Source organism: Hoplias malabaricus, chromosome 1, assembly GCF_029633855.1.
Source record: "Hoplias malabaricus isolate fHopMal1 chromosome 1, fHopMal1.hap1, whole genome shotgun sequence".
Lineage (NCBI taxonomy): Eukaryota > Metazoa > Chordata > Actinopteri > Characiformes > Erythrinidae > Hoplias > Hoplias malabaricus.
The window spans coordinates 25,279,530-25,304,202 of NC_089800.1; the positions used below are offsets into that span (position 1 = coordinate 25,279,530).

Below are 24,673 nucleotides of genomic sequence, written 5' to 3' on the forward strand. Positions count from 1 at the left end.
GAATTGAATAAATATGACCATGTATAATGTGAACCAAAACCGTAGCTGATGGAAAATTATTACTTCTTACAACAGAGGGGCAGAGTGCAGACTGAAGGATCCCGTGTACAAAGGAAACAGAACTGTAGTTAAACAACAAACTGCTGAATTAGTGCATTTCATGGTGGGAATTGAGGCACCTGTGCATTTCAGCAAACCTCAACACAAAGCTAGCATGACTACATGTTAATTTAAATGTCAGCATTTGTACAAAACATTGTTTAAGAGCACTGTGCATATAATAAATAACTGGCTTATTGGTTAATTTTTAATCCATTGTCATGGCATTTGTTTGTAACATGTAAATATTATGTATTTAAACCGACTCATTTTCAAACATCTAACATTTTAACGAGGAATGTTTAAGACTTGGTGATTAATAGTTAATTTCTTTCATTCATTCATTGTCTGTAACCACTTATCCAGTTCAGGGTCGCTGTGTATTTGTATTTCAGCATCACACTGCACTATTTTACTTTTACTCAAACAGTGTTTATTGGTCCTGGTGGGCCACTACCCTGCAGGTTTCACCTCACACCATCACATCCACTGTTAATTAGCTCATTAGCTGCATCAGATGTGTTGGTATCAGGGAAATCTCAAAAATGTGCAGGACAGAGGTCCACCAAGATTGGGAAACACTGCTCTAGAGACAACCATTTCAATACCACGTGGCCAAGTGTCAGCAACAATCCGGCCATGTTAATCATGAACAGTCTAGAATTATTCCTCAGTATCAGTTCAAATAAAAATTAAACAAGCTCAATGTAAATGCTGCCACTAATAATGCTATAACCTTATTAATGCTTTAAAAAAAAACTGAATGAGTCATCAGTTTCGTCATGTGAACCATGGAAGCAAGGCATTTCATTTCCAAACACCCACTCACGGTCATAGTGTACCAAGCATGGGTCAGTATGTTCACAGTGGTTATTAACACCGGATGAGTATCTGTTCTGTATTTCCCATAGTTAAGATACTTTAAAGCTGATCTTGAAGTAGAATGATACAAGCCAGGTCATTTTGTCTTGACGATAGCTTTTAAAAAAAGCCAGAACCCTGCCACTAGAAAGAATTAACAGATCCCAGAGATGCTAAAATATGCACAGATTTATCATGGTGATGCCTGAAAAAGCTGGCTGCAGGAGGACAGCACGCCCCCACAACATACTGCTCATATGACAAGAAGCCAGGAAAAGCAGTAGCCATAGACTGCAGTTCAGATGAGATGACTCGAGATGCTAAGAGGGAACCCACATATTCACATGAGCATTGCCGTTTTGGATTTGCCAACATGCAGTAACTATCCACAACAAGCGCTCCTCTGGTTACATTTGTTTAGTCAACGTGGAATGCCCAAGTTACAAATGTTTACTGTGTAAACTATGCTTTTCTTGCCTGCAGTAATGTATTGGTATTGATTTACTTTTAAGAAGCATTTGTGCGTCCATTGCCGAAATAGTACTGCTCAACACCTATACACTGTATGCTTGACCAGCTGAAAGTTCAGTAATAATATCTCTATTCAAATCCTAGATCCCACTAACAGTAACTAGCCACTTCAAGACTCTAATACAGACTTGTTTCACAGACTACATCTAACCAGCATCATTATTATAAATGGATTTTCTGTTCCTAAACTAACAAATGAACCTAATCGATGATCAAAATACAGGCTTCCAGCAAGCAACTCCTCAGATAGCACCTCAGATAAACCCATAAAAATATAAATAAAGAAAAGGAAAATAAATAAATAACCTCTGCTCACACAGATTTTGGGTCCCATCAACATGTACAGCACAGTGGTGCAGCACGTAACGTCACAGTCACACAGCTCCAGAGACCTGGAGGTTGTGTGTTCAAGAGTGGTTTTCCTCTGTGTGACAATCTGTGAGGAGTTTGGTGTGTTTTGTCCGAGTCCGCGTGGGTTTCCTCTGGGTGCTCCGGTTTCCTCACACGGTCCAAAAACACATGTTGGAAGGTGGACTGGCGACTCAAGAGTGTCTGTAGGTGTGAGTGTGTGTCACATTGCAAAGGACTGACGTGCCCTCCAGGGTGTGTTCCTGCCCTGCAACCTCAGTAGGCTTCGGACCCACAGCGACCCTGAACTGGATAAGTGCTTATGCAGATGAATGAATGAATGAATATATACTAAGGCAGATCAGAGAAACTTCACTCTTTCTCATGCCATTAAACAGCAGTGGTTAACTGTAGTCCATTGAGGGAGTAGTCAAATCAATGTGGGAGGAAGTGGATCAGTGTTGCTTTGGTGTAGGGCAGAAAGCTTATGTATTAGCTTTTGAAGGCATTCCTCAGCACTGGATCAGAGCCAACACTGGAGCCAGGAGTAAATTTCTCATTTACCTCACCGTTTCTACTTAGACCTTGGGTTTATGACAGCTTTCTGTAAGGAGAGCTCCACAACTGTATTTCAAATGTGTCATATATATATATATATATAGGACAGCAAATAACCAAGTGCTGTAGAATTTGCAATTCCTTGCTCCTGTCGTGACTACGGTAAATATCTCAATATATTCTCAAAAGTGGACCCTGAAAGTCTTTTACTGAGCTTGCACTGACAGGTGCTTTGAAATTTTTGTCTGAAACCAAACCACACCCACCCTAGCAATGCTGAATTGCAGAATGAGCTGGTTCACATACACAGCAGGACGTATTCAGTAATTGCTGAATGGTTTGTAGATACTCAAATTATATATCCCTACATATATAAGGGATTCCACTGCAGAAGCAAATGAGATTCTAAAATGTAAAGACTGGCAAAATGCAAACAAAAAGCCATATGAAATAATTCCTAAGAGTAATAAAGTAATCATGCACCTTTTAAAAAAAAGAAAGAGAGAGAGAGAACTTTTTCACTACGACCCTGAACTGGATAAGCGGTTACAGATTATGAATGAATGAATGAACTTTTTCACTGTTGCATTCAAAACATACTTTTTCCTTTTGTTTCTTAGAACTGTGTCATAGAATTGATCAAACTCTCAAACAAAAAACAAACCCCATCAGTCTCTGCAAAATCCACATTTCCATTGGCATCATCATCCATTTGCTTGTGAATGCTGCGGATGGCCTCAAAACTGAGGATGGCGTTTTCATCTTGGCACAGGGGTTCATCGATGCGACACAGCTCTGAAAGAGACAGGCAGAAGAGAAGCACTGAAATAAAACTAGACAGACGTTAAAACACAGTTTAACCTATTATACACTTGGCTTTTTTCCCCCAATTATACACCAGAATATAACACCTTATAATACACAGCTTTAACATCATTCACTTTATGTGAAAAGATAATTCCTGTTGCCTAAACGACAGCAAACTTTTCCGCCAAGTGCTTCTGGTCACCTGTTTAAAGAACATATTCTAGTAATAATATCAGTTGAAAAGGGTCCTAATCCAATTCTGGAGGCTATTTAGAAATTCTGCACGAGCTTCCTAGAAGTGCCACTTTGAGAGTGGAGCTCTCTGGCTCACAACAAACCGTGAGAGCTCTAAAAATAAGAGTGGCTATGGTATTAACTTAAACTAGCAGCTCCTATTTTTAGACACCAAATCAGTACAGCTGTTTTGTTCTGCAGTGGAGGTTATGGTGACTATGGAATGTTACTCTGAAGTTTGAAGTAAGGTTTCAAAGAGCTGTGTAATATACGGAAGCTCCAAGTTCCCTGAGAATTAAAACGTTGATATACCGCATCAGATCACAGAACACAATGAAATTTAACTCATTTGTCACACACACACAAGTTATAAGGGGCAGTGAACACACACCAGCGGAGTAGCAGGCAGCCATCCTCAGTGCCCAGGATTCATTAAGAATTTAGGTGCCTTGCTCAAGCACCCTTCAAACAAGCATGTTCCTGACGGTCGTGGGGTTCGATCCAGCAATCCTTCCTGTACCAAGCCCAGTCCTTAAACTATGAGGCCACAACTACGACCGAACAATGGCAATAATACAATGCATTAAGAATCACTGTCAATACATTTAACAATTATTGTAATTTTTGTTGCCATATGAAAAGGTTCATAAGAATATCGTCTGCACACACAAAGTGGGCCAGAGGCCGACACTATGTTTGTATCAAAACACAAATTCAGGCAAATCCAATAGGAACAAGGCTATGACATGTTATAGGACTATGTAAATATGTCACTGTCAAAAAACAGATGATGGCCCAAGGTTCGTAGTTCATTCATCAGGGTATTCTGGCGATAGCAATATTCTTGGCGAAAAATCACTGAAAAATACTTTTAATAGTTTCCAGAACACACTATTGCAACAAGATAAATGATATTATTATTAATTAGATTCAATTAATAATGTATTTAATTTCTTATATATAACATTTTATTTATGGACAAATCTAACAATTTCAAACATTCAGAAGGAACAACAAATAAGTTATGTTTGTTTACAAAATAAGCAAATGCTTACATATTTACCAAGATTCTGACATTGTATAAAATATCAATATTCTTTATCCAAACCCCCTCTACATGACTGAAGTCACTGGTCTTTTGGAGCAAATTCTTTGAACACAGAGCAAATTTCCACCATACCAGCTGCTGTGTTTAAAACGATTCACGTAATGAATGTATGCCATGTTACATGTAACTGCATGACATCTTTACATAAACAAGTCAGAATATCACGATAATCATGATACTGACTTTATCGTTTGAAAGATTTTTGCAATATTATTGCGCACAATACAATATGGCACAGCTTTATCTTGTCTTTCTGGAGCATTGACAGCTGCACCATACAGTACAAACAGACAATGAAAAAGAATTCAAAGTAGGAATGAAATTTCACTGCTGACAGAAGCATGACCCCGTTTCTCAGAGGGCTAAATTGCATGGTTGTTCTGGCAACTAGCTTCACTTAAATAGCAGTTTACTCAGACAACACTGTCCAATTTGCTATAAAGAATTCTACTTTTGCTGAAAGCTGTCCGTTTTGCATTGTAACTGTTATGCAATTTCCTTCAGCAAATTGTGAAACTTGTGTAAAATACAAATTTCCGGCCTGTTTAGTCAGATTTTGAAAAAGAATGTAACAGCAGTACCATCATTTTACTTAATAAATTGGAATCAGCCAGAAATAAACTGTATTTAATTATACAAAAGGAGTTTTAATATGCCCTATAGACAACCTGATAAAACATTACTTTCACGTTAGTCTGGCAAATGCTTAAGCTATGTGGAACCTGATATTGCATTAGCTTTATTCTTCTATCAATTTCTCATGTTAATATTTTTATTTGTACAACTGTAGAATAAGACGAATAGAACACTCAAGGTTGTGTGGTGTAGCGAATGTAATAGCTGTCATTTTGTCACTGTTTGCAACAAGAATCCAGAAGTCTGACATGAGGATTCTGGGTCCTCCACACCTGGAGGCACTGATGAACAGAGAAATGCTGACTAAAATATAGCATTTCTAAAGTACTGTTTATGCTAGTGAAAATGGCTGTTTTACATAGCCAAAACAAAACTTCAAATTAGTGTTCATGAATGTCTTCAAATAAAGTAATATATCTTTGTCATACTGTTTACTGAGCTCCACTGCGACTCAGCTATGTACTCCTGCTTAAGATCTCATACAAGACACCACAAGGGGTATTTATTGAGTTATATTTAAGGAGATATATATATATATATATATATATATATATATATATATATAGATAGATATAGATAGATATAGATAGATATAGATATAAACAAACAATGCACAGAAGGCAGACTTAATGTATTCTCTCTGTAGGGGATTCACTAGGTTCAGGCAGTGGAGAAATTTTTGGCCCTTTTTACCACTTCTTTCGGTGTTTCAAAGTGGAAAAAAATAAATAAAAACTAAACCCAGGTAATTATAAAAACCTCTGAAAGGTGCATTATCTAAGCTGAAGACCTTGACGACTGGATAGCCAAATAAATGTCATACATGCATCATATGTCACTTTTTTTACGTACTTCTTTTAGTTGTAAAATTGTCAATGTGAACTCACACCAAACGAGGACCAAAATGTGACAATGTATAATTGTCTGGACCAAGAAAACTGAATTACAAGTCTGTACAATAAACACAAACATGTACAGTTCGGAACGTACTTTAATTTGAACTACTATTCTGTAAATTGCTGCAGTAATTGCTAGTGTCAAAACAAACTTGCATCACCATAATTACATATAAAATTAGAAAATCCGAAAAACCTTATCATCATTATAGCAGACTTAATATTACCACATCACAATACATTCATTCTGGTGGTCTAACAGGTTTATCAGAATAAGAATACTTCCCACTGAACTGTATAAAAGGGTCTGGACTCAAATTTGCATGAATGAGAATAGGAAGAACTGAAATGCTTAACCAGCCAGCACAGGTCTAACCACAAGATGTGGCTGCATAAAGGGAAAAAAAATGCTGCCTCATTCCTGAATTCTGAAGGTCTACACTTGCATAACATACCTGGCTTAAAGACACTCATTCAGACCAAGGCTGCTGTATGAATGTTTTTTGACAAAGGCTGAAGATAACCACTGCAAGTGTCCCACAAATATATGGCTGCATGCTTACATATGCTAGACATGGTACCTCTGATCACATCTAGATAAGTAGGTAAATGTCCTATCTCTGTCCTTTTATGTGTGGTCTGCTCCACATTTGCAATCTGGAAACTTCCTCAAGCTGAGATATTTCCATAGAATGTGCAAATGGGTTTTGGGGTCAAATGAACTAAAGTAAACAGTCAAAGATGTCACTTTTATAGTCCATTTTTCTCATAGCGCTTTTCCACTGCATGGAAACTACACGACCCAACTCGGCCCTTTTGCTTTTCCACTAGCCAAATCTGGTACCTGGAATCGGATACTATTTTAGTCCCTGTTTGCACCTGGTACGAATCGAGCTGAGTTGGTAATAAATGTGACATGTAAACCTTGCAGAGCACTGATTTGCCAGAGAGACCTGTCAATCAACATGAAATGCAGAGCTCCAGCACAAACTAGCTGGAACTAATCTCTCAAGTTACAGCAGAAGCGACATTTGTTTTTATCCGACTCACAATGGCAGCTCGTAACATTACCCCATGGTGTTTCGAAGAGGTTCAAATGCTCCATGGGTTGGTAGCCAACAAAAAAAAATCTCCAGTGTAAGCAGAATAAACAACAAGGAAAACTGTGACGTGAGAATTGGGGCTCTGTGATTGGTCCAAAAAACAAACATGTGAATACACAATGAGAAAACTGCATAAATTTACCGCTTGTGTTCTGGTTTTCAAAGCTTGTGGTTCCCGTTAGAGATGGGGGGGTGGGGGGATGACTGCGCTAGTGACATTATTGGGTTTCCCTAACCATTCATACATCGGTCTTATGTACTCTAAACAAATGAGAAGAAAACATATGAAACTTGAGCCTCCATTATTATAGAAACCTTATTTCTCACAGCACCGAAATCCCATAGTACTGCATAATGCTCAGCAGCAGTTAGTTTACAGTATTAAAACATTTTATGTCAATAATTTTAGCTGTGTTATGTCTTTTAAGGCCTTGCTGCTACTTAACCCACACACACATTAACAAAAAATGAAATGATACAATAAATATTGTAGGAGCAAATCTATTGGGACACACCTCTTAATCATTGTTTTCAGGTGTTTTGTTCAATCACCCAGATTTATAAAATCCAACAACTAGCCGTGCAGAATGCCTCTACAAACATTGGTGGAAGAATGGGTCATTGAATTAGAGTATGGTACTGTCAGCACTGCAACAATAGAAATTTCTTCCTAGAAATTCAACAATCAAATGCGAGTGGTATTACTGGAAGGGGGAAGAAGGAGTGGAGAAAATTAGGCAGAAAACCCGAGATAGAGACTCATGCACAACACCTGTCTGAATGTGTCAGCAAACTGTTTTGAAGTGCTGCAGTTCTAAATGGCTAGGAGCACACATGTTGTGATTTAAATAATTGTATATTCATGGGTGGAAGTGATGTAATGCTTTTGGCATGGGTGCCATATTGGGGACCGATTGTCTGGTAACAGAGTGCAGCACTAATGTAAATGAATGTGCAAGACGGTTTATCTTATTCATAGCTTCCATCCCTGCGCTGGAGAGAGTTTTACAACACCCATAAGCACAGAAACCCACCTGCTCTTTGGGTCAGGGAGAGGGGGGGGTAACATAACAAGGAGAAAATGACCATTAAAATCAGTTAGCCACGTCAGACTCTAATGCGTTTTCTCTGCACTTCTGCCTGAATTTGTGTGAGTTATTTATACACAGATCATATACACGCTTCAGGAATTGTGTTATTCCATTCCTGTTTTGTTTTAAGTGTGTAAAGACTACAGACACAAACCACATATGTCATTGTTTCAGTCGTTATCCCGTTTATAGGGCAAATAATCTGATCGTCCCTGCATTCAGAATGCAATCGATTCTTGGAGGATAATGTTATATTGCAAAGTTGGTCATAAAATAATGGTTTGTGCACTCACACTGTGTGTTGTATGTCAAAAAGAATTTGAGCAAACTTTCCCTATTGAATGAGCCTCTAATTACGATCTGTATTTTTTATTTTATTTTAGTTTTATTATCTGCGATGTGCACTTTGTAGGACATGTGACACCACTTTGGGACAGGGCTGAAGTCCTCTACTTACTGACACAGGCGAACAGAGCTCAGTTTACAAACGTGACAGATAAATGGGCCAGGCATCTATACTTCTATTTCTTTAATTTTAACATCTAAATGAGGGCTACAAGTGTTGACAGAAAAATTATAATTTAATTTGACTCATTCCAAATCCCAAAAAACAAGTAATTCTATTTTGTATGGACTATTGGAAGGTACATTAATGCATAATCTTAGTTGTGCAGCTCAATTGCAAATTGTCCCTTGGTCTTCCGCTACCTAGTTTCAATTACTGCATGTGAACAACGGCACAGTGCCTGAGTTACTAAGCCAAAAGTTCAAACTTCAGAATCTATCATACAGTGCCACTCCTTTACGGAGGTGCCTTTACCTCACCTACAACTGTACATGCATCTCACACATCCTGTTAAAATCAATTATGTTATTTGTGCAATAAAGAGGAGGTGAGATACTCAGTTAAAGCCAACCTGACAAGTTTGGACGTTATGATATCACCAAGTCAAGGCTTTGTTACAACTTGTTTCAGACAATGTTTTTTAATTATTATTACTTTAAAAGCCTTTATTTTGAAACTAGAATAAACTGTTTGAAGAAAAGGAATCAAGGTTGTGATACATTTCAGGATTAATTTTCACAGGACATGCTGGAAATACTGCATGCAATTATTAGAAATTCTAACAGAATAAGTAAGAGACAATCGGACACAGTGGAGAAGATACTTCTGTTTAAAAGTACTTGGAAATTCCTGTGTAAAAGTTGTGTAACTCATTACTGTGTACTGTTCATTAATTTTACTCATACTGTGTTAAATATAATATTTTACTGTAATACATTGACACATTCTCGATACTGCAATTACCACCAGTTTGTCACAATATTTTATTAATATATAAACTAAGAAGTAACTACACTGAGATGCTCCACTCCCCTTTTTCTGACATACTGCCATGATCTCACTAAGGACAGTGCTTAATGGAGAATGCATACCCTGTCTATTCTCAGCAAGGCTACATTTAGAGTCTGAACAAGACCACAGCTACGGCATATGCTGCTTGTACGTACACAACAAAAGCATTCTGATGTTTCTGTAATACGCAAGTATTAAGGAGTGTTAGAAAACACTACATTGTATAGAGAGTGGTGACTGGATTTTGAAAAAAGAAAACTTCTTCCACTACACATCTTACATACCATTGTCGACTTGAACATGATCTGTGTTGACTTGATTGAGCTTGTCTGTACAGCAAACTCCCACAAAACACAAGCACACAGTCCATAGAGCAGCTAATTTTCTGAACTCCATAGTGACACTTGAATCAATCTGTGAAACAAAGAAAGTTAAATTTTAGATTTTGTCAGATTTAATACATCTCTCATACAGTTTAAACAAGACAGAATTTGTGATACTGAGAATTGTGTGTCTGACCATTTAGACTGATGCACGTTCCTTGAATGATCGATGGCTAACTTGTGTTTTTTGTAAAAAGAAAATGGTAACTGGTCTGGTGACTCTTCTACAGAATTACTAATATAAACTGCAAAGCTCCTAAATCCCATTTGACATATTAAAGCAATGACTTGTTAAAGCTTGTTAAAACAAAACCTAACCTAATGAACAATATTTCTGAATGCATTCTGGAAAATAAATGGTTTAGTTTTACACTGTACATTATAAATTATTACTTTATATACAAAATATAATAGCAAACTATCACAACATAGTCATATACATATGCTATGTTAGGCCAGCTATTATGGATAATTGGATAATGTATGTAGAGATCATGTGAAATCTCAATAACTAATAACACTGAAAAGTTTAAACTTAGGTAGTTTATCTAATAAATCCTTTTGGGTTACTGAAAAAAAAACATATTAGATCAGTTAATGCGGTGCAGGTACTGGTGATGATTTGGAAGTTCATTGGATGATAATGAAAATAAACAGATGGATTCTTGACCATAACAATCTTTCTCAATTCCTGAATAACTAAACAAAACTCTCCTGTTTTACACAGAGTACTTAAACATTAAAATACAGTTGGTCAGATTATTAACAAGTCATTTAAGAGATTTTAAGATCCAAACACTATTTGATTTGTTGCCAAAAGCTCAAACCAAGTTGATGGAATTTGATTCTAAAATAATCTTCATTTACAAGAACAACTGCTGGACAGCAAGTGATTACCATTCTTTGTTGTGTTGCTTGATTTTGTTTTTTGATTTTTGATTTCATTGGTGCCTTAAAGGGAAAATCAATAACAGAAACTAGCAGTGCAAAAGTAAAATTATGTACTATTTCAGTCTTAAATGAGAAATGGTGGTTTTATTATCCACTTTGTTGCTTGTTTAAGAGGCTTGCAACAATCTGTATGTCAAGTTACAACATGAAGATCATTTCTTACTTTTTAGGTGTTGTTAATAAACATTAAGAAGACACTTCTGTAAAAAATAAACAGCCATTAAAAATAACAGGTTAACCAATATGTCATCCCACATGCTAACTGTGGCCATGTTAAACCTGCTAACATACAACCATGGGTCTGTCCTAGCAGATACGATTGATTTAACTTAACACAACAGGAAACAAACAACACATTTTTCAGTTTCTTATGACCATGGGCACCCTAAATCACGAAACATAAAATTATAGCTTAAAAAGCACATTGTTATTTGATTCCATTAATCCGATATGAGGTAAGGGTAGCATGGTTTACTGATCATGAGGTCTATTACTGGCAGAAATAGAAACAGTATTATTGAAATGAAATATTATTAAGCAGGAAAATCATATAATAAAAAATAGAAAAAAACAAGATAAAATGTAAGCTACCATTACACACCCATATCAATTTATTTTTATTTTCACAAGGTTTAATAATATGCCTTGGCAAGCCCTGGCCATAGTCAAATGAACAACCTTCCCATTACAAGGCTGGACTGATAGCTTATTGGAATTCTCAATTCCACCTTAAAAGGTAAGGCGGCAGAATGGAAACGCTGCACCATTTAAGGTGGAACGGACAATTCTATAGAGAAACTGGCGAATATAAAAGCTAACCAGCTGCGTTTTTGTGCTTTAGACCGCAGTACTTTTCTAGACAGTAAACCCGTAGTAAACATCAATGTTATTGAGACGCTACTACATATAAAATTAATTAGCTATATATGTATATATAAAATTGTTGCCGTTTCTCACTTTTCTTTTTGTGGTTAAAGTCGGAGTCGGTTAGGTTCTCTCGCAGCTCCCACGAGAGTCCCGCTGCCACTCCATCAACACAGTGGACAAACGACCAGCAAGACCGGCTCTATTTTAGCTTGGTTGATTAAAAAACGAGAATGCTGATACGCCTTAAAATATGTTCTATCCAAATTGTTTAACAAGCCAGAGATACGTGGTTTAATTCCAGTTGAAATCTAGCGTTACTCGCTCCTACCTCCCATCCCAGGCAATGTCAGGACCGGAGAGGCCACGCAGACGGCAGCTGTTTAACGTTGCATAAAACACAAAACCATATGGAATATCTGGCAGGTTTTTAACGTTTGGTCGTTATCGTCCAGTGCATCTGAAGAAAACCTCAACCTGGTTTATCTAATGCTATCCGCACGGCAATTGATCATAACGGAGACTCTGTAAGATAACCCACAAGAGTGATAATCACTAGCGCCTACAAAACCAATCGACCTCTTCAAATTTCTGAACACACAGAAGTTTCCTTCCAACTAACTACCCTCTGATAGTCAGTGAAAGCTTTCAGGAACTGTCAGCCCTCTTCAGCAATCACCTCGCCTTTTTTTGAAACACTGCAGCGACGCGGTTGTGTTTCTTTGGCCGCTGCCCACACTGCCCTCTACTGTGTAGGTGATAAGCGTACATCAGGCCCGAGGCCAAAGCAGTTTAAAGAGGCCAACCCAACGACTTAAAAAAAAAATCCACAAATCTCAAGCAATAAAAGTGATCTTTATTGCAATTCCTCGCTGGAACGCAATGGTGCAACGAAAAGGTTCAAGATGCAACACAAAGCATCAACACATTACACAAACTGAAGAAACACAACACTATGACATGAGTGCAAAATATACAATAAAACCAGCAGACAAACAACATACATAATAGTACTCACACAGGAGAAATGCTAAGAAATGCAACAGGATAATAACTAGACAATACAACATAGCAATAGGCTGATGGGTATTAAACGTTTGTATGTGTTAAAGCAGTACCATATAAAGGAAGAAATGTTGCAGCCTTCGGCCCTTTCCTCCACAATGCTGGTGGCCTTGCAGATGCTGTGCTTGTCGTAGGTGGTGTCACTGCTGGGAAGAGAGGCCTTGATGAAGTAGTGCCAGTTTGACAATCTGCTGCATCGTTCTGTAGTGCCACTTCCAGACCAGACATCGAGACAGCTGGTCATGACACTCTCAATTATCACTCTGTATAAAGTATTGAGTACAAAAGGAGGAAGATGTGTTCTCTTTATCTTCTGAAAAAGTGAATCTGCTTGTATTTCTAGGCAAAAGAGGTGGAGTTGAGGGTGCAGGGTAAATATTTACAGGAGTAATCATAAAATGGCACGTAATATATATGGAAGTCATTATTAAATTTTTTTAGTCCTTTTACATTAACCCCCCACCCTCCTAGTTACATCAAGCAGTCATGTTAAACATAGATTTAGTACAAAATATATAATACATCCTGTTCATCACGAATCAGTATAATCACTGTTTTACAACAGGAAGGAAACGAAAAAAAGGGTTCCTTTAAATAAAGTCATTCATTCAGAATGATTCGATGTAAAATTGTCCATTGCAGAGATATATTCTGCCATTTTAAAAGGCCAGACAGATATCTTTTACTCTACACTGTCAGAATAAAACGTACTGTACAGGTACTTTGTTGTCACTAAAAATACACACATTACAAATACCACTTTAAAAGTACAAATTGTTTTTTCCAATTGTGTTCCCTATAGGTACAATACATTCTCTTCTCAAGAAGAAAAGGTGAATATTTGTACGCTTTCATTATATATCTGTGTAAAATTAAACAACAGAATGTAAGTCTTGGCGATATCCTACAGAGTATTTATCCTTGGGGATACCACCACAGTGACAGCAAAATTTACCACCACAGTTGCAGTTTTCCTGAGACTGTAGTGTGAAGATCTGGCAGGACAGAAAAAAGAAAGAAAGGAAGAAGGAAAAAATATTAAATGTATATCAGCTTCACTTCTTTGTAGTTCTACAGTTACAGAACATAGTCCACCTGTTGCTGTTCTTCAGTTGCACCCCCCCCAAAACCACAACAAAGCAGGTATGATTTGGGTTTTTAGATCATTCCCAGCACTGCAGTAACCCTGACGTGGTGGTGTTGTGTTGGTGAAAGTGGATCAAACACAGCATTGATGCTGGAGTTTATAAAACAACTGTGCCTCAGCCAAATTGCTGCCAAAAGTTTGAGAGAACAAAATATGTCTCACTCATTTGGCACAACATACAAAAATAAAGCTGACTTTGTGAAAAAAGTTGGTTAGGAGCCCTCAACCTTTTTGTCTGTCACTAACACTGTATATAGACAAGCAGCCTCTGAGTTCTAAAAGGCATTATTTCTTAACTTTTGCACTAGTCATGATGTTTTGTAACTACTCAAAAAAGGAAAGACATTTCTTATGAGACAGACAACTTCCTCACTGTGACTAAGCTACTGAGACTTCACAATGTTTCTGTTTGGAGAATGAGGGATTGTAGCTGACATGTCTGTGGGTGTGGAGACTGAATTTAACATTGCATGTGACTGATAGCACCAAGAAAGAGCTACACGGCTAGAGTCTTCAACGAAGCCGTAATCACTCTGGGTATGTTAAAACTTTAAACCAAACTATATTTTTGGATTTATTTGTTACAATGCTGTAGATAGAGAAGAGCATATCAAGATTGAGAAAAGTACTTTAATAATATATTAACACTATAAGATCCTTACAGAAATAAGTCATATAATCTCACTTATTAGTTTGTCTTAGATTTTGAATCACTTGGTTTCTTAATATTGGCTTTTTATTTTTAATAAACATGTTGCTGTAAATGTATTATTTAGTAAACTTCAGATTACAGTTACCGTTTACAGTTGTTTTATAAATAATCAAAAATAATGTTTCTTTAGTAAAAGGAAGGCAATATTCAACATAGGTGTTGTAGCAGTGTTCTTAAATATATTATCAATTTATATAGTACCATTCATTAATATAAACAAAACTCTTTGTACATTTGACTCATCTGCACTCCACCTAAAAATGTGTTCTTTTATAGGAAATGTTGCGAGATCTGACTCATTTCATAAATGTTGTCAGACTCCATTAAACCTGAAAAATTACAGCAAATTAACCAAGAGCATTATTACTGTCAGATGCTCACACTGTATATGTTTTAGTTCACTTTTATTAAAAAGAGCCATAAGAAAATTTAATTTAAACATCAAATTTGTAGTACTACTACTTCATTTTTAAGTCTGTATCTGCAGATTCAAAGCAAACAGGTGATTTGCACTGGATTTCTATATCTCCAACTCCAAATAACATAGTGTAACCAGGGTTCAGTCAGTCATTTGAAACTGAAAACACTATGCCTTGTGACAGTGATCTTTACTGAAGAAGTGGCTATAAATATGCAGTTATCAAAGTATAAGTAATGCAAAATGCCTGTTTGAAGATGTAATTGTCCATGTTTGATCTAGAATGATTAGAACCAGCCTAGCACTCACAATATTAGAAATCCCATTCTTAGCAGAATTTGTTTCTTGGCTTTTGGCATGACATTTAGGGACTATATGCACAATCACTGAACACTGCTAAATAGCATAGCACAGAACACTCATGTGTACATAGTAAATTCAGAATGAATTTGTATGAGGTTGAAAGAGATTCTGTAAAGCTTGGCCAAAACCACAACAGCAGTAAGTAAGTATGCGTTGTGTTTTTAGACTTTTTCAGGTCTATGAAAGAGGTGGAAACATCTGAAAATGCAGAGTATCAAGTGTGTGGTAGTTGGAGATGGAGCTGTGGGAAAGACTTGTCTCCTGATCTCCTTCACCACCAACGCCTTCCCTAAGGAGTACATCCCCACAGTATTTGACAACTACAGCTCACAAATCACAGTCCAGTCCAGACCAATCAGCCTTAACCTGTGGGACACAGCTGGTCAGGAGGCCTATGACAGACTGCGTACCATATCCTACCCCCAAACCGATGTCTTCATTATCTGTTTCTCCATTGCCAGTCCAACGTCTTTTGAGAACATCAAGCTTAAGTGGTATCCTGAGGTTTCACAACACTGCCCTAATGTTCCCTTCCTGCTGGTGGGCAACAAAAAGGACCAAAGAGAAGATCCAGACGTTTTGCAAAAACTGAAGGAGCAGAAGCTCACTCCTGTCACTTATCAGCAAGGCGAGGCCCTTGCTCGAGAAATCAAGGCTGTTAAGTACCTTGAGTGCTCAGCGCTCAATCAATTTGGAGTAAAGGAAGTTTTCACTGAGGCTGTAAATGCCTACCTCAACCCAAAGCCTGTTGTTCATAAAAAATTCTGTGCACTATTGTAAAAAACTTTGCCCACAAATGCATTCTAAAACCCCTATTCAAGCTAATGAGGAACTCGAATGCGCAACTTTTGTTTAATTCAAAATGTATTGTATATTTAGTTATATTCATAGGTTTGATCGTCTCTGGACATATGATAACAGCTGTTTATTTTTTAATTGGAAAATAAATACACATTTTCCACAGAATGCACCCCTCTGGATTTTCTTTAATTAAAAATGGCATTGGTGGAGTAGATCAGGTAATTACTCTGTCAAGCTTATCCAACCTCACAACACAGCTATTATTTAATCATTTTGAGATTGTTGTACAAGTATCTTAAGATATGCATATTTTTTAAAAAACAAAAAAAATGATTATTATTATTTTATCTAGTAAAAGGTTTTATTCTGGTGTCAGATTATTTTTGCTGAAATACTGCAGACAACTTTTCTGGTAACTGAATTATCTCCCTGTGAGGAGTTTGGTGTGTTCTCCCTGTGTCTGTGTGGGTTTCCTCCGGGTGCTCCGGTTTCCACCCACGGTCCAAAAACACACGTTGGTAGGTGGATTGGCGACTCAGTTGTGAGTGAATGTGTGAGTGTGTGTATTGCCCTGTGAAGGACTGGTGCCCCCTCCAGGGTGTGTTCCCGCCTTGCACCCAATGATTCTGTGTAGGGTCTGGACCCACCGCGACTCTGAACTGGATAAGAGCTTACAGAAAATGAATGAATAAATTATTTGCACATAGTATCACTAAAACATCTTCTGATAATATTATTGAACTTTTTTCTATACATTTTAGATGTTTAAGATATGTCAAAATTAGAATAGAAGGACTCAGTTATGTGCTGAGTTCAAATGTGGATTCTAAATTGACCTTTGACCTCTTGCTAAGGCCATACACTAAAATGATTATGATGGAATTAAATACCACAATTTAAGCTGCAACAGAGATTTGATATTTGATTACATGTATAATCCATTCTGTGCTCTTGGATGTTTCTACTTACAGTTCAGCGCAAAATAGATTTAATAAAGCAATTTTTTCAGGATTGAACCTTTCTGCGTTATTTGGCCACATCATGTTGTCCTTTATATTGTGTAAATATCATTAATTGATCAACAGACATGATAGAAATAACCTTGGAAAGGAATTCACTTTATTAACTTACATTAAAAACAAAAAACGTTTATTTGTGTCTTTGTGTCTTAACAGAGTGTTTGAGTTGCTTAATCCGAGCTCTTTGGGAGGTAGTGTAAGAACTCATGATTCTGAGTTCTTAGTAATTGCAGACTTTGCCTTTTCCAGACACTGTGGTCAAAATGGAGAAGTTTCTCAGTGCTTCTTTTCCTCACCTCACAGTCACATTATTCTTTACATTATGAAGTATGAAACAGGAACCAAGTGGTGTCTGTAGGAAACGCCTAAGGCTGGGTTCTTAACCACAGTGAATCTGGGCAAAATAAAATTCATAAAAATGAAAGAAAGGGAATTAGATTTTTTGTAATTGTAGTGAATGTATGAACAGGCTTCTCTTTTGTTTCTTTTTATTTTTTATTTATTTATTTTTTTTAAGGTAAAAGCCAGACGTAAAAAGTAAAGTTTCTTAGATTGAGGTAATCTACACCTTTAAGTTACACCTGTCATTAACCTGTAATTTTAAAAGTTACTAATATTTAAGTGAAGACCTAACACTACCTATTTTGAGGGACTTTATTATATCTTTCATGAAAAATATACATTGTAAAACAACAGCAGTGATTTGTTGATTTAATAAATAAGGTCTGAATAATAATATCAATATTTCATTTTTACAATTATTTTTGCAAAACACAAAAAGGGAGAAAATGTTCAGTCTTAATGAGCTGAGAACAAATGTTTTTGTGTATGTTGTTGCTAAAGCCTTGCTGTAACAAATGCCAGTAGTGTTTGTGTTATCAGTATTATCATCTGGATCCAGTGTATGTTGGTGGAGTGTGTGGGTGATATTTGCATTAGTAATTATGAACCAGCCCCCTCCAGCCTTGACTTTCAGGCAGTAGCATAAAGGCCTTGTGGTTACAGCCAGATTTCATTCAACTTCAGTCCAATGTGAAACTTCAAAGGTTATGTTGTCCTGACATTCCCCTTTCAGGTCTAGGTTACAATGAAATGTGTGTTCAGATTAACCATGGCTTTGCAGAACACTAAATGTAGAGACTCTGTACCCAGTCCGTATCATATTATAGGTTTTGTACTAGTATTTAGTGTTTAGTTAAACAAATACACAACAATATTCTAGTGTGCTTGTTTAACTTAAAATACATTTTTCAGTGAACAAACAAATATGGTATTTTTAATCAGAGTTTAACAGAGTTTTAATGTGGCAATGCTACATTTTAATTATCAGTGTCAAAGTTTGTAGAATAAAGAGCAATTGTTTTGGATTAATATGTCATTTCATTTGCATGTAATCTTTTGTCATTTTAATCATGTTTCTCAGAATTACAGTTACGTTTTGTCTATTTGTAATTGTTATAAACTTGTATAGAGTTTGCTTGAGCAAAAACACAGCATCTAAATCTTCTCAAATTAAAGAAATGGCTAATGTTTCATCTGCAGTCTAAATATATGTTTAAACTTGATGTTTACCGTATTTCCAGTTAATCCTGATATATTCATGAAGAACACTTCTCAGAGCTGCACTGTGTCAGTCTGAGCTGTATTGTCAGTGAAATGAAATGAAACGCCATGCCTGTCGAGGTTGGTAATGTAAACAGTTCAATTTACACAAAGTGCATGAACAGCCTTTCTAAATCTAGACACAAGCACATTTGGTAGTAAAAGTAGGAATGGCCTCTGGGCAGACACACACCGTAACTGATAAGCACTGGTCTGCTAATTGGCCTACTAAAACACCCTCTTTGGAGTGTTCAGTCTTAAAGTCCAAGACCACAAGTGTGCCTCAATCTAGGCAAAATGTCACAATCTAGGCCAGACTTTGCCTCTAAATGTCAGTCTCCCTTCCTGTTTTTTTTTTTCTGTTGATATTAAGGCTATTTTTCCCAAAGGCAACCTGCCTGTCATTCCAGCGACATGTGTCTCTCAGAAATGAATCAGCACTTTTCTATCAATAGCTCTAAATCATCAAAACTAGTACTGTACTATTATAAATAATGTGACATAGCATCTTTAAGGACTCCACACATACTCACACACGCATACAAACACATATAGTGCACTGCACTGCCAACAGCTTTACAGTAACTTTTGTGTTCACTCTACATCGTTTCTTAGTAATGTCAGGATGCTATGTTCAGTGTCAACTTTGCTTCACTTTATAAAGGTCAGATATATGACAGCACATTTATTCATTTGCATTTCTTATTGTATTGTTACATAATATGTTATTACAATCTAGTAAGGGTGCTGCATACGTAATGTCTTTGTTCTTGTGCAATGACAATAAATATACTGTAATTTCTACTCTAAGTATGAACGTGTATGATGACGTATAAATAGGTATATCGCCACACAGTGGTCACAACATAAAAGTGCTTCAGATTCTGGACTGACACAAATCCCAGAGTTTCACATCTCTAAGAATAAAAGATGCCTATATTTCAAAGTAATTAATTCAGTAATGACTATTTCATTCCTAGATGCCATGAAGACTATGACTGAAGTGTGTTAAAGTATGAGGTAAAGTCATGTCTACAACAAACAATCAAAAACAAACAACAGAAAAGGAAAAGACATAGTGGCATTAAATGAGAGCAACAATAAGTGAAAAGACAACATTGCGACATTAAGTGAGAACACAACAATGTTTTCATGTTCTCCTTGTTTGTATTGTGTTCTTCCTTAATAATGTTTACTTCCTATATGCTGTTGGTTTTAGACTCTGTGGGACCTTGCCACATGTTTGTTTTTATTTCAAAACATTGAACTTGAAAAACATTCCATGGCTCTGAGAGAGATTTGGATATTTCTACATACACACACACACACACACACACACACACACACACACACCAGAAATTGTACAATACAGTCTACCAATGGCAAACCAGCTATGTCCACCACTTACAGGATTATAGGAAGCATCTGAGCAGTGTCCGCCCTCTGCATGCTGCTGTGATGAACCTACGGATGAAAACTGATGACCTGGACATACTGCAGTATTCACTGCTTAACAACCAAACGACTAAATCTATTTTTGCAGCATAAGAGCCAGAATAATGCACAGTTTTTCTATATTCGTGGTCTGCATGATTTTTGTACCAGGTAAAGATTGTTATATATTCATTTATGATTGAACTTTCAGTGTAGCATAAAACGGAGAGCATTCTAAAGTTTTCATAAAGATACAAAAAGCCTACACTAAATACAGAAAATATGTTCTAATCCGTGAAATGCATTTTTTTTGTTTTTTAAATCTACATTTAATCTAATAAAACATGTGCATAACTATCTGAATTATGAAATGACACTGAGATAGGCTAATGTGGTTTACTATTGATTGGAATTTGAAGCTGTAACCTGTGAAATGAAACAGTTTATTGCTTATTACACAGAAGTAGATTTGTGTTTCCTAGTATTTAGTATTTTCTTAATATTCTTTCCAAAACCCTGAAAGAGATTAACAGCGACATTTGGAAGCTCAGATCCTTGTGACCAGATGACTGCTAAGACTTTTCTCCAGACATTAAATTCCCACCAGAGGCAATTTATCCTAAAGTGAGCTACTGTGTTTTAAAAGGGGTTAAGTGTTTTACGTTTAGTACGTTTACCAGTCAAACACTTCATTTTTCTCAAATGCATTGTTTTGGTTTCTTTGATACAGGATGTTGATACATGTCAGCGTAATTTAATTGTTGGGGGTGGGTGGGGGATTCATGACATCTGCCCATCCTCTTAATGGCAGATTTACCCAATCTCTTCTTTGCTGTTGCCTCAGATGGGTAATCTAGTGGGAAATCCCTCATCCCTATCCTTATGGATTAAGCCGTGCAGCATGTGTACATATCACCAAAGAAATGTTTTATGCATGTTCTGAAAGCTAGATAAGACTTCATACATTTCATACAGAGCATCAGTCAAAAGAAAGACCTCAGTCATGTTTTAATATACAACTCCTGAACAGAAGGAAGCTGCGTCCTGGACATTTGTGGCTGGTTGATTATTATCAACAATTTCAGCCTTGACACTGTGGTGCCTTTATTATTGATGTAAAATGCAGTCATATTTTTACAGCAAATACTATGATGCCATTACAGTTATAATTTTACTGCTTCACTGAATATGGTCCATCCCCTGAAAACCAGATTAAAACAGCAGTAAATATAATCAGTCTCATATGATTTCAAGTCCTTATATTCTCTAGCTAAAGATGCTGTAGATATATCCTCATGCGTCCTACACCAATGACATAAGCAGTACCACCCTGTTTTAAACATGTTTATATCCGTATAACAGTTTCTCATCTGTCTGTCTGTCACCATCTGACTGTTTCAGTCTGCAGTGGCGCTCATGGGAAATATGCACAGAGACTGCTTAAGGACTTGTTCAGGAACTACACCAGTGCACTGAGGCCAGTGGAGAACACCAATGATATCTTAAATGTCACACTACAAATTACTCTCTCCCAAATAATCGACATGGTAATGCAGTTTATACTACATTCTTGCTGTCATCCATTCTTTCTAAGTCCATTTTTCACATTTTTACATAGATATTTATGCAGATAATATATATCATGTAAACGCTTTCTTATGGACCAATAGAAATGAAGGTGGATTAAAGTGTCTAGCACTTTTTTGAAAATAATTATGCCTTTTTATATGACAGAGATGATAAAAATGGCCTAAAAGCAAGCGTCATGTTCTGAAGAACAGAAGGAAGCATGGTTCTTTTAATGATGTGACTAATTACACTGTACTTTAAACAGTCATTAATGACAGTCACTGTATGCCACTTTTAAGTGGTTTATTATTAGGTTGCATTAGTTCTTGATATTCTGCCTGTAATCTACAACACTTGACTTAATTACCAGCTTTTATGTTGTGCTACTAACTGACTGGCCAAATAGGTCAGGTGCGGCTGGGTCCGGCTGTATTGTGAGCTAATAACCAAACTATTTAGTCTGTACACAGGCGGCTACTTACTCTTGATTTCTTACATGCACTCAGCATATATCTAAATGTGTTGCACTCCAATCTGTCTGAGAATGGCATGATTTCCTGTGTTTTACAGGACGAACGCAATCAGATTCTGACAGCATATTTATGGATACGGCAGGTATGGAACGATACATACTTAACGTGGAAAAAAGATGATTATGATGGTGTTGATACCATCCGCATACCTGGCAGTTATGTATGGAGACCAGATATTGTGCTCTATAACAGGTAGGTCAATGTGGTTTTGAATTTCCTTCATTTGTGTAATCCCACTTCACTCTCTGGAGGCACAAACTGAACACTGGATGATTGTTATTTATCCACTGTTTTAAAGGTGTACAAATGTTGCAATCCAGCTCCTATTACAGTGAAACCACTTATTTAAGAAACAGATCCACAATCATACAGCGTGGCATCTCCCTCACCTGTACTGTACTGAAATTCTGGAATCACACATTCCTAAATATAAAAGTGGATTGTTGTAGAAGCACCTCTCTTCTAAAAAGCATGTATCTTTGTGCATTAATTTCAGTAGAGTATTTTCCCATTAGTCTCTGCTCTTTGTTTCAGTGCTGATGACCACTTCACTGGCACCATGGACACCAACGTAGTGATCCGCCATGACGGTCAGATAATGTGGGACTCTCCGATCATCACAAAAAGCTCCTGCAAGGTGGATGTGTCTTTTTTCCCCTTTGACGCCCAGCAGTGTCGTCTAACTTACGGCTCCTGGACGTACAACGGCAAACATCTGGACATCCTCAATGCCATGGAGAGTGCTGACCTGGCTGATCTGGTGGATAATGTAGAGTGGGAAGTGCTGGGAATGCCAGCAAAGAGAAACATGATCCAGTACGGCTGTTGTGCTGACCCTTATCCAGACATTACCTACACACTGAAGCTGAAAAGAAGGGCCTCCTTCTATGTGTTTAATCTGCTCATCCCCTGTGTGATGATCTCCTTCCTGGCTCCTTTGGGCTTCTACCTGCCTGCAGACTCTGGCGAAAAAGTGTCACTGGGAGTAACAGTGATGCTGGCACTCACAGTCTTTCAGCTGCTGGTAGCAGAGATTATGCCCCCCTCTGAGAATGTCCCACTCATAGGTGAGTTAAGGACTTATTCATTTATGAGACCATCATCTGTGAAATATAGTGAAATATATATAAGGGAGGGTCCCTGAGGGGTTTGAATTATCATATGTGTGGGAGGTGAAATTTCAGATCACTCGTTGATATTAATTTTTCATGCCCTACGTGTAGAATGTGCATTAGAGGCAGGCAAAATTCATTACATTTTCATGGTCAATTACAGGAAAACATTTTGTCTTTGGGGTACAGTCTATTTCGAGCTCAGCATCAGGTTGACTTTATAGTCATAGACTGGGTTATTTGATCGGTTCTTTATATTCATATTCATCCATTACTATATTCTTACATGTTCTACAGGAAAATATTACATAGCCACCATGACCATGATAACGGCCTCCACAGCTCTTACAATCTTTATCATGAACATCCACCACTGTGGTCCAGAGGCAAAGCCTGTGCCTAAGTGGGCTAAAAGGTTTATTCTACAGTATTTGGCAAGGATCTGCTTTGTTTATGAAGTGGGTGAGAACTGCCTGAACCCACAACCAGAGAAATGTGACTCATCGGCAGAGGGGCAATCACAGTACATGAACGGTCAAGTAGGAAAAGAGGACCCGGCCTTCAGATTTGACAAAGCTCAGGACAATATGCCCTTGAGGATCCCAGAGGAAAACGAGAAGGCGTCTCAGATTACGTCTCCCACAGGTTCCATGGGGAGAAATCCCACCAGTCATTACAGCAATTGGAAGAATGGAGTATTCCTGAGCATGGATGGTGGAGATGGGGCCTCCGCTGCAGGAGGAGTGAAGGACAGTGAAAGAGGAGGACGACTGCAGGATGGAGGCAGGGAACGAGATGCTGAAGAAAACATGAAGTGCATTATTCGAACACAGCATCACTTTAGAAATGTGGAATACATCGCTAACTGCTATCGAGACCAGAGGGCCACTCAGAAACGCACTGGAGAGTGGAAGAAAGTAGCCAAGGTTCTGGATCGCTTCTTCATGTGGATTTTTTTCATCATGGTGTTTCTCATGAGTCTGCTCATCATGTGCAAATCCATCTGAGCCTGCTTAGTGTACTACTCACAAAATTGGGATCTTAGTGTTAAGATCATCTTAATAGGGAGCG

At 37.4% G+C, this 24,673-nt stretch overlaps 3 protein-coding genes across 8 annotated transcripts in view; 2 read left to right on the forward strand and 1 right to left on the reverse strand.

Moving 5' to 3' along the window:
- Positions 1-13,014, reverse strand: part of stim1a (stromal interaction molecule 1a) — a 29,472-nt gene extending 16,458 nt beyond the window's left edge. For 2 of the 6 annotated variants that reach the window (XM_066660378.1, XM_066660333.1), the window contains exons 1-3: positions 12,946-13,014; positions 9,914-10,043; positions 3,062-3,192 (exon numbers count right to left, since the gene is read on the reverse strand). In XM_066660378.1, the coding sequence (XP_066516475.1) occupies positions 3,062-3,192; positions 9,914-10,043; positions 12,946-12,948 (264 nt within the window). In that variant the 5' untranslated portion in view covers positions 12,949-13,014. Of the gene's footprint in view, positions 1-3,061; positions 3,193-9,913; positions 10,044-10,909; positions 10,929-11,920; positions 12,569-12,945 lie in introns of those variants that run through there. The other 4 variants (XM_066660361.1, XM_066660351.1, XM_066660342.1 and 1 more) reach the window with 4 other exon arrangements.
- A 1,417-nt stretch (positions 13,015-14,431) lies between these two features.
- On the forward strand, positions 14,432-17,745 carry rhoga (ras homolog family member Ga). Its single transcript, XM_066660404.1, has 2 exons — positions 14,432-14,576; positions 15,698-17,745. The coding sequence occupies exon 2, from the start codon at positions 15,737-15,739 to the stop codon at positions 16,310-16,312; it is 576 nt and encodes a 191-aa protein (XP_066516501.1). The 5' UTR covers positions 14,432-14,576; positions 15,698-15,736; the 3' UTR covers positions 16,313-17,745.
- chrna10a (cholinergic receptor, nicotinic, alpha 10a) lies at positions 16,673-24,609 on the forward strand (the record flags this gene model as incomplete). Its single annotated transcript, XM_066660391.1, has 5 exons — positions 16,673-16,696; positions 21,774-21,935; positions 22,528-22,682; positions 23,025-23,557; positions 23,900-24,609. Coding segments are annotated over 5 exons (1,584 nt in total), but the record flags the coding sequence as incomplete, so codon positions are not given.
- Between the last annotated feature and the right edge of the window lie 64 nt (positions 24,610-24,673).